This window comes from Humulus lupulus, chromosome 6, assembly GCF_963169125.1.
Source record: "Humulus lupulus chromosome 6, drHumLupu1.1, whole genome shotgun sequence".
Taxonomy (NCBI): Eukaryota; Viridiplantae; Streptophyta; class Magnoliopsida; order Rosales; family Cannabaceae; genus Humulus; species Humulus lupulus.
In genome coordinates, this window is record NC_084798.1 from 185113366 (window position 1) to 185124343 (window position 10978).

Below are 10978 nucleotides of genomic sequence, written 5' to 3' on the forward strand. Positions count from 1 at the left end.
AAAAGAAGATGCATCTTGTTGGCATAGGTAGTACACATCAATCCATTTAAGCCTTCTTTAACTGTGTAGTCTCGTTCCTACACATTCTTAGAATCATCACACTCGACCTTCCCCAGGCAATGTGGGATTGCACAGCTTTACCTAGTCTTTCCCCCTACGGATCACGGGATACTAACTGTCACAATCACCCCCCTAGGGGTCCAACGTCCTCTTCGTCCACACTTTCGGCTGGGTCAAGGCTTTGATACCATTAGTAATGTCTGACATCACTATGGTTGCTTCTTGGATTGACGACTGACCTTACAAACCAACACGAGTCTTTCCAGCATGCTTTGTCCTCACTCGCACGCTTCTTGGGAAGTCTTCCCAGGAGGTCACCCATCATGAGACTACTCCTGGTCAAGCACGCTTAACTTTGGAGTTCTCAAGTGATGGGCTACCGAAAAGAAGAAGCATCTTGTTGGCATAGGTAGTACCCATCAATCCATTTAAGCCTTCTTCAACTGTGTAGTCTCATACCTACACAGTCTTAGAATCATCACACTCGACCTTCCCCAGGTGATGTGGGATTGCACAGCTTTACCCGGTCTTTCCCCCTACGGATCATGGGATACTGACTGTCACAAAGGCACCCCTACACTTTAAGGTAGCCTAGGTTAGGCTTCTTTCCTCTCCATAACTCATATGGAGACACATTGTTCTTTTTCATAGGAATTCGATTTAATATATGACACGCAATAAGCAAGGCTTCACCCCACAAATTATAACATAATTTAGCATGTAAAAGCATAGAGTTAATCATCTAAATATAAATTCTATTCTTTCTTTTAGCTATTCCATTTTGTTGCGGAGTGTATGGTGCAGTGCATTCATGTATAATGCCATGTTGTCACAAAACACATTGAAATCATTTGAAAAGTATTCACCACCTCTATCACTTCTAAGAGTCTTTATTTTCCTTTCCAATTGATTTTCTACTTCAGCTTAATAGATTTTAAATGCATTAAATGCATCATCCTTACTCTTAAGTAAATACACATAAGTATAACTAGAGCAATCATTTATAAAAGTTATGAAGTATCTATTTCCTCCTCTAGTCAACATGTCATTCAATTCACATAAATCACTATGTATTAAATCTAGCAAGTTTGCACATCTATCAACACTTGGAAAATGTTTCTTTACCATTTTAGATTTAACACATAATTCACATTTATCATGCTCATTCACATCACAATTAATTAATCCACATTTAACAACTCTTTTAATTGTACTATAACCTATATGAGCAAGTCTATTATGCCACAAAGTAATAGAATTAGAATTAATCACATTGCAAGATTTAGATGTCATTTCATTATTGTCACTATTAAGAGCACAAAGTTTGATCATTACATCACATGTATAACCCTTTTCCCACAAAAGTGCCCAACTTAGTCAAAGTGATTTTATCGAATTCAAACTCCATTTTGATACCGGATTTACTCAATAGACTTCCACTCATAATGTTTCTAGTCATATCGGGAACATAGAAAACATTAATTAGGGTCACTTTCTTTCCATTTGTGAAGAACACATCAATGCAGCCCCTTCCAAGTACCTTGGATCTCTTTTCATTTCCCATTTGGACTTCAAGTCTCACCTTTTCACTTTCAAATATTTTGAAAAGAGTTTTATCATAGGGCATGAATGGTGGCACAAGTATCATACAATCATCCTTGTAACTTTCCTTGGGTTGCATTAACTTCACTCAAGGTTGCAATGATCTCAACATCAATTGCAATGACATGTTCACCTTCTCTTAAGGTTTCATTATTCTCATCACTACATGCATGAACCATGTCAATTCTCTTTAGGGTTATCATACATTCCTCATCGAATGCATTAAATTCAATTAAGGTCACAAAGATCTCATCATCCATTGTATTGACCTCAATCTCATTGTGGTTAATTTTACAATTTCCATATCTCACATGATGATCAATAACTTTACAAACAAAACAAGTACAACAATAACCCGTGAATTGTTTATTAACATTCACCATTGTACTCTTATTATAAACAATAATCTCAAATCACAAAAATATGGTAGCAAACACATTTCATTCATATTCTTAAAATCTACACATTTAGAAATAAGGAACTTGATGATACCAATCTCCTTAAGCATGTAATCCCATTGAGTTGTCTCATCCTTTGTTGATGAAGACTTTGAATCCATATCCACATTCATGTAGAGAATTCCCAAATAGAACTTTATTTGATCTTTCATGGTTATGTGTCCAACACAAACCAAATCTTGAAACTAGGATTTGAAGGTTGTAGAAGATGAACCAATTCTCCTCATTGTTAATTATGCAAAACACAAAATGAAAGTAATTAGGGATAGAGATTTTGATTGTTGGGAATATATGGCTTTACTCTTTGCAAATCAACAATGAATTATGATAATAATGCAATATTCCAAACCCTAGATGTTGATCAAGATTCAAATTCAAGTATGAAGGCAATTCTTGATAATCAAATAAACATGTTCATGATATGAATGTTAATCTTGAATATAATGAACTAAATGATTAAATGATGATAGGATGAATTTAGATACATTTAATCATCAATACTAACAATTAATAACATAATAGAATTACAAAATACAAGATTAGGGTTAGAGAGATACAACCTTTGTATTGAGCAACTTGAATCTTCAAACTTTGAGAACTTCTAAGGCTAATACACAATATGAATATTGTTATCCAAAATCTCTATTGCAAGCCCTCCCCATTGCTTGAAGATTACACTAAGTAGAATGAGATTTGGGATTGAACAAGCCTTGAAACTCATACAAGTCAAGCAAGCTTGATGAGTTTCTTGGAGAAAACTTTGGTCTTAGAGAGCTAGAGAGAGAATGAGTTTTAGAGAGAGAGATAGAAAGTGTGATCAAGACTTTTCAACTCTAATAACCCATATATATAGTGTAGGCATCATCCTTAGTCTAACCAATAGGATTAGAGCATTTCGAACACATTATTTTGAGTATTTTATGTAAATTGTACGACCCTAAAAGACCGCCCAGGCGATGCATCGCGGCGATGTATCGCCTAGGCGATACGTCGCCTACAAGCAGGCAATGCATCGCCTGCTAGGGCTTTTGAAGCCCTTCGCATTTAGGCGATTCTACGCCACTTAGGGGGTGACGTATCGCCACCCTCTCTGACTTTGGACCACTCCAATGGTCCTAAAATTGCTCCAAATGCTACCAAAATTTTTGGGAATGTTTGGATACCTCATTGTATCACTTTAGACCCACAAAAGTTACTTTTAGATGCCTTCTACACAATCTCATGTTTTCACTTCTATTTAAGTGAAAACCGTTAAGTGTTTTGCACCTCAATGTGTAAACATCTTAACTATTATATTTAACCAATCTCAACAGTAGGACACTTTAGTGAAGGTGCTTTATATATAGTGATATATAGAACTGATCTAGATGTGATTTGTTAATACTTGTTTAAACACTATTTCGTAGTATTAATCAAACACATCAAATGATGATCATATACATATACTTAACCAACGTGTAAACATCTTAACTATTATATTTAACCAATCTCAACAGTAGGACACTTTAGTGAAGGTGCTTTATATATAGTGATATATAGAACTGGTCTAGATGTGATTTGTTAATACTTTTTTAAACACTGTTTCGTAGCATTAATCAAACACATCAAACGATGAGAATACAATAGAGCATAATCATGCGCTCCCGGCTAACTGAAGAATCGTGAGATGTGGGCAAGAGCCGAGTTTGAACAAACATATACCGAAATTTAGCTTGAGGCTGTAAATCAATGCGCTTGAAATGAAATGTCCCAGATGAATCAATACGTCAATCGACCCCAGGCTTAGCAAGCAAAGTCACAATCTCGTTCATATTCTCCTTAGTGGCACTTTCAATGAGCTGAGAGTATTCACACTCAACCTCGGGTAACCCAAATAACTGATTAATGGATGCTCCTGAAAATGGAACATTTGCTTCATGAACAGTAATAGAATCAAGCCACACCGAGTTGATGAACTAGGAGTACAACTCTCGGACAACGGGAACCACAGCTTCATCGGGGTGCTGGCAAAAAGATTCCCACTTCCTTGCCTTGATATTATCAGCTAGCCAAGATGGAACACCCATGAATGGAGTCTTTTTAGGCATAAAACCTCTCTCGAGATAGATATCTTTAAGTCGAATAAAATCGTCAAATTTCTGCCTTGCTGCCAGGGAGGAAAATCGTTCAATGGAACTAAGATCTTTAACACTTTTTTCCTGAGCACACTTTTTCCTGGGACGAGACATAGTGCATCAAGCACACTTGCAAACTACAGCTTCAAACACGAACCAACCAGACAAATATTCAATATATCACCCCCAAGTAAACAAGACACGCAGCAAAAAAAATGCTAGTTGAACCCCAAGCAGAGTAGCAAATCAAATAATGCACCCAATTTCCACAGAGAAAACAAAACATGGTTAAGGGAGCCAATAGTCGAGAAATTACCCAAATCGTGAGCTACCCACGCTGGAAGAAAATAGAGTTGGCGGGTACTGTGTGTGGGACAGAGAGGAGGGAGACTCAGTATGGGATTGAGCTTAGGCACGGCTATGGAAAATGGATGAAAATGGAGAGACGGAGTAGGGGAAATTACGGCTGGGGTGGATGGAACTCAGGGACTGGGTGGAAATGATTGGGGTCACGCACCTGGGCTTCACGACTGGGGCAATCGTCTCAGCGGGAGATGTGGGGCTTGGACAGGATCTGACGGTGGCGAAATATGGGGCTGGGCGAGGTACGGTGTGGGTCGGAGATGGGAGAGGCGGAGCAGAGGAATTGTGGCTGGGGTGGGTGATATCAGTTAAAGAAAAGAAGGAATGGGTGAGGGATTATTCTGATTTTTTGAATTTTCTTTTAATGTCTCTTTTCCTTGCTTTTTTTTCCGTTTGTTTTTCTTTTACCCAGCCAAGCCCACTCAAAAGAAAACCCGAGACATCACAAGAAATTCTGACTCGCCAAAGAGGCCTGCTTGCTAAATTTCATGCTGTAGCAACCTGGAGCATTTTATAAACTTGCTTGCCAAAACTGAATTTCTTCCCCAAGCTACGAAAATCAGTAACTTTCAACCCCAAAACTGCACTAGTGCATCAAAGTCAAGATTTACCCTGCCTCCAGTGGACCTAAAAAAAATTGAAAAAGAACAAAAGCACTACAACAAAAACAAAAGTTAATAACAAACTCTATAATTACAAAATGCACAATGCCTCAATAACTTTGTTTTTTTTTAGATATATATATATACAACATGACTTGCAGAACCTTCCTTCTTCGTGCTGCCCTCAAGATAACACATAAAGCACTAGGCAACCCAACATATCATCCACTCCATGCATCCTCCAAAGTAATGGAGGTCTTCACTCGGTCGACCTCTCCTTCCCAATAATGCTTCAGTCGCTGGTCATTCACTTTAAACTCTCTACCAGACTGATCTTCCCTTACTTCAACAGCCCCATGAGGATACACCTTGATGATTGTGAATGGCCCTGACCACCTAGACTTCAATTTACCAGGAAACAACTTTAGTAGCAAGTTAAAGAGAAAAACTCGTTGTCCTTCTTCAAAAACTCGAGGTTGAATCCTCTTATCATGTCATCGCTTAGTCTTTTCCTTATACAACTTTGCATTTTCATAAGAGAACAACCTCATCTCCTCAAGCTCATTCAATTGCATCATGCGAGATTCCCCAGCAGCTTGGAGATCCATATTAAGCTTCTTAATGGCCCAATAAGGTTGATGCTCTAACTCCACGGGCAAGCGACAAGCCTTCCCATAAACCAAGCGGTAAGGGGACATCCCAATGGTGTTTTAAACGCAGTTCGATAAGCCCAAAGAGAGTCATCTAATCTTTGAGACCAATCTTTGCGAGACGGATTAACAACATTCTCTAGCACACCCTTGATCTCTCTATTGGAAAGCTCGGCTTGACCATTTGTTTGAGGATGGTAGGCAGTAGCGATCTTGTGTTTCACACTATATTTAGCCAACAAGGCTGCCAAAATCTTATTCACAAAGTGGGCGCCCTCATCGCTTATAAGAGCCCTTGGAGTGCCAAAGCGGGTGAAAACATGTTTATGTAATCGACTGCCACCAAGATATACAAATTCCCGAATGACGGTGGAAATGGCCCCATAAAGTCAACTCCCCAAACATCGAATAATTCTACTTCAAGGATGCAATTCAACGGCATTTCATTCCTTGTTGAAATATTTCCAACACGTTGGCAGTGATCACATCTTTTAGCAAATTCACGAGCATCCTTGAAAATAGAAGGCCAATAGTAACCCGATTGAAAAAATTTAGCTGCTGTCCTTTGCCCACCAAAATGCCCACCATAAGGAGCTGAATGAAAATGCTCTAGAATACTTGAAACTTCATCCTCAGGCACACAACTCCTCATGATACGATCTGGACATTGCTTGTACAAATAGGGCTCATCCCAACAATAAAATCTCACATCATGAAAGAATTTCTTGAGCTGCTGCCTATTCAAATCAGGTGGCTGCAAACCACTCATCAAATAATTGACAAAATCAGCATACCATGGTGTAGTGACTTGGTTCACAACTAACAATTGCTCGTCAGGGAATGTCTCTTTAATAGGCCCTTCATCTTGCCTCTCAGTACCAGCCTCAAGCCTAGATAAATGGTCAGCCACTTGATTCTCTATTCCTTTTCTATCCCAAATCTCCAAGTCAAATTCTTGAAGAAGAAGAACCCATCGAATAAGTCTTGGCTTAGCATCCTTCTTTGCTATAAGATACTTGATTGCTGAATGATCTATGTAAACCACCACTTTTGTCCCCACAAGATAGGCTCTAAACTTGTCAAAAGCAAACACAACCGCCAAAAGTTCTTTCTCGGTGGTGGTATAGTTCAATTGAGCATCGATTAACGTCTTGCTTGCATAATAAATGGAATGAAAGACCTTTTCTTTTCGCTGCCCAAGCACGACACCCACGGCAAAGTCACTCGCATCGCACATCAATTCAAAAGGAAGAGACCAATCCGGAGCTACAATGATGGGTGCAGTGATAAGAGCCTTTTTTAAAGTCACAAATGCTTCTTGACACTCCTGAGTGAACTCAAATGCTCGATTTTGCTCAAGTAAAGAACAAAGGGGCTTAGAAATCTTTGAAAAATATTTTATAAACCTCCTATAGAAGCCCGCGTGCCCCAAAAAGCTTCTAATCCCCTTGACTATAGTAGGTGGTGGTAATTTTTCAATGACTTCAAACTTTGCTCTATCCACTTCAATTCCCTTGTTATAAATTTTATGGCCCAAGGCAATGCCTTCTTGTCCATAAAATGGCATTTTTCCCAATTGAGTACCAAGTTAGTTTCTTCACATCTTGCCAAGACTTTCTCCAAGTTAGCCAAACAAGTGTCAAAGGACTCACCAAATACTGAAAAATCATCCATGAAGACTACAAGAGATTTTTCCATCATACAACGTTGGAAAGTGGCAGGAGTATTGCACAACCCAAACGGCATCCTTCTAAAGGCAAAGGTGCCATAGGGACAAGTGAATGTAGTCTTCTCTTGGTCTTCCGGAGCAATGGAAATATGATTATAGCCTGAATACCTGTCAAGAAAACAATAAAACTCCTTTCCCGCCAACTGATCAAGCATTTGGTCAATGAATGGCAGCGGGAAATGGTCCTTCCGTGTGGCCTTATTCAGCTTTCGGTAGTCCATATAAACTCGCCACCCCGTCACTGTTCTTGTGGGAATCAACTCATTATTTTCATTAGCCACCACCATGACTCCACCTTTCTTTGGAACACACTGAATCGGGCTAACCCAAGAACTATCCAAAATTGGGTAAACAATTCCATAATCAAGCCATTTAATTATCTCTTTTCTCACCACTTCCTTCATGATAGGGTAAAGCCTTCGCTGCTGCTCAACAGAATTATTACAACAATCTTCCAACAGAATTTTATGCATACAAAATGAAGGACTTATACCCTTGATATCCGCCATGGTCCAACCAATGGCTCTTGTGTATTTCTTCAACACATCAAGCAACAAACATTCATATTTAGCTCCTAACACCGCTGAAATAATCACGGACAAAGTCTCATTATCTCCCAAATAAGCATAATTCAAGTGACTAGGCAAGTGCTTCAATTCTAACTTTGGTGGCTCTTGAATAGAAGGCTTAGGAGGCTTGAAATTCCCTTCTGACAAGTCTAGAGACTCAAAAGGCCTTCCGAATTTAGTAAAGGGCTGCTTTAATTCTACCCATGTAACTTGGGTTTCCTCCTCTTCACTTAAGTCTTCAAGCTCTTCAAGTGAACTCACCCCCATTCCATCTTTGAAAACTTCTTTGTGGAACTTTTCAGCTACAATTGACTCAATTACACTCAACCGAGAGCATTCCTCAACCTCATCCGGAAACTTCATAGCATTGAACACATTAAAAGTCACTTGTTGGTCATTCACCCTCATAGTAAGCTCTCCTTTTTGCACATCAATTAAAGTCCTCCCGGTATCTAGAAATGGCCTACCAAAAATAATAGGAACATATTTATCTGCCTCATAGTCAAGAATTATAAAATCGGCCGGGAAAATGAACTTATCAACTTGCACTAGAACATCTTCAATTTTTCCTTCCAGGTGAGCCATAGAACGATCCGCCAATTGCAAAGTGACGGTTGTTGGCCTTGCTTCTCCAATTCCCAACTTCTTGAAAATAGACAGGCATTAAGTTAATACTTGCTCCCAAATCACATAAAGCTCTACGCTCATCTCTTCCACCAATAGAACAAGGAATTGTAAAGCTACCCGGATCCTTCAACTTAGGAGGAATTTTACTCTTCAACATGGCACTACAGCCTTCCGTCAAGGCCACTGTTTCAAACTCACCGAGTTTCCTTTTCTTAGTCAAAATGTCCTTCAAAAACTTTACATAATTTGGCATTTGCTCCAAGGCCTCCACTAGTGGTATATTGATATGGAGTTGCTTCAAAACGTCTAAGAACCTTCGGAATTGGCCATCTTGTTGTTGTTTTTGGAATCTTTGAGGAAATGGTGGAGGTGGCTTGCTCAAACACTTTTCTATCGCATATTGCTGAACGGATGTTGTAGCATTCTGGGTAAATTCAGCAGCTGAACTTGCTGACTTTTCACTCTTCTCTTCACCAATTTGGATTGAAGTGGGCTCGTTTTTTCACTTATCTTTCTCCCCATTTAACTCCAGATTTTTTCCATTCCACAAAGTCACCACTTTGAACTACTCTTTGCCATCCCTCCTTGGATTCTCGGTGTCACTAGGCAAGGTGCCTTGCAGCCTATTCCTCAATTCATTAGCCAATTGCCCCATTTGAATCTCAAGGTTTCTCAAGGAGTCTGCTTGGCTCTGAATCATAGCATCATTCTTGGCCATATATTCTTTCATTAAACTCTCCAAAGAGCTTGATTGAGATACTTGAGGTGGAGGAGGTTGTTGCACTCTTGGTGGTTGTTGAGAAAACCTTGGCGGATATGCTGGCTTGCCTTGCATTGGTGCTCCACTTGAACTAGCTCCTTGACACCCCCCCCCCCCCCCATAAGAAATTTGGATGTTGCCTCCACCCCGGATTGTAAGAGTTTGAATACGGGTTGTTATGATTGGCATTTTGATTCCCCACATAGCAAACTGAGGCGGGATTTGAAGGACAACTCTCAAAAGTGTGTCCATCTCCACAATAGACACAATACACATTGGAAACTTGTCCCATAGCAGCTGGTTGTACCATTCCCCACAAACTCATGTTCTTGAGAAGGTTAGTCATTGATGAAACTTGAGCGGTCAAAGTGGTCAATGCATCCACTTCAAGTACACCCGCTACTTTTCGACTTGTTGAGGCTCTAGTATTGGACCATTGATAATTGTTGCTAGCAATTCTTTCCAAAATCTCATAGGCTTCATTGTAGGACTTAGAGAGAATAGCCTCATTAGCTGAAGCATCTAACACCATACGAGTGGAAGAATTGAGCCCATTGTAGAAAGTTTCCATTTGTATACAATGTGGAATCCCGTGGTGCAGACACTTCCTCAATAACTCTTTAAATCTCTCCCAAGCTTCACAAAAGGATTCATCTTCCAGCTGCTGAAAAGACATGATTTCATTGCGAAACTTGGCATTCTTAGTAGGAGGGAAGTACTTCATCAAGAATTTTTTAGCCAACTCATTCCATGTAGTTACCGAGTCGGGAGGAAGGGTGTTGAGCCAAGCTCTAGCTCGATCCCTCAAAGAGAATGGGAACAACTTCAACCTTAGGGCCTCTTCACCTACTCCTTGTAGCTTGAAAGAATCACTCACCTCCAAAAATGAACGAAGGTGGAGATGAGGATCTTCCGTTGGTAGCCCACTAAATTCACCAACCGTTTGGAGCATTTGGAACATGACGGGCTTTAACTCGAATTGGGCTGCATGGATTTCAGGCCTCACAATGCTCGGATTTAGCTCATTAAACATAGGGGCATCATACTCCCTTATGGCCCTCTCTCTATCATCAGCCAAAGCAATGGCGTTAGCAATATTATGGGCATCCCCAACCCCTTCAATCTCATCAGCCATATTGAAACAATTTTGACCCCTTTGTTCCCTTCACCTTCTTCTAAAAGTGCATTCAATTTCGGGGTCAATAGGAGCTAGTTCAAGGTCTTCTTGCTCGTTCATGCACTAGAGTATTCCTAAAAATTCACAAAACCAAGCAAACAAGATTAGAACAACTCAGAAAAATAAATTGCAAAATAATTGATATTACACAAATTTTAATTTCAATCCCCGGAAACAGCGCCAAAAAATTGTTGTTAAAAATTTATATGCGCAAGTGTACACAGTCCAACACAAGTAATATAGTGATAAGTGAATCGTCTCCACAGG

General features: G+C 39.7%; 2 protein-coding genes and 1 non-coding gene across 3 annotated transcripts; 1 reads left to right on the plus strand and 2 right to left on the minus strand.

The window, feature by feature from the left end:
- Positions 1-5420: 5420 nt before the first annotated feature.
- LOC133785736 (uncharacterized) lies at positions 5421-5897 on the minus strand. Its single transcript, XM_062224950.1, has 2 exons — positions 5746-5897; positions 5421-5595 (listed from the first exon to the last, which is right to left on the minus strand). The coding sequence occupies exons 1-2, from the start codon at positions 5895-5897 to the stop codon at positions 5421-5423; spliced, it is 327 nt and encodes a 108-aa protein (XP_062080934.1).
- A 235-nt stretch (positions 5898-6132) lies between these two features.
- On the minus strand, positions 6133-10669 carry LOC133785737 (uncharacterized). The gene is made up of 3 exons (XM_062224951.1): positions 10412-10669; positions 7434-8792; positions 6133-7203 (listed from the first exon to the last, which is right to left on the minus strand). Exons 1-3 carry the CDS (start codon positions 10667-10669, stop codon positions 6133-6135), a joined length of 2688 nt encoding a protein of 895 aa, XP_062080935.1.
- LOC133787587 (small nucleolar RNA R71) lies at positions 10122-10227 on the plus strand. Its single transcript, XR_009872599.1, has one exon. It is a non-coding gene; the product is annotated as a small nucleolar RNA R71 (small nucleolar RNA).
- Positions 10670-10978: the final 309 nt, after the last annotated feature.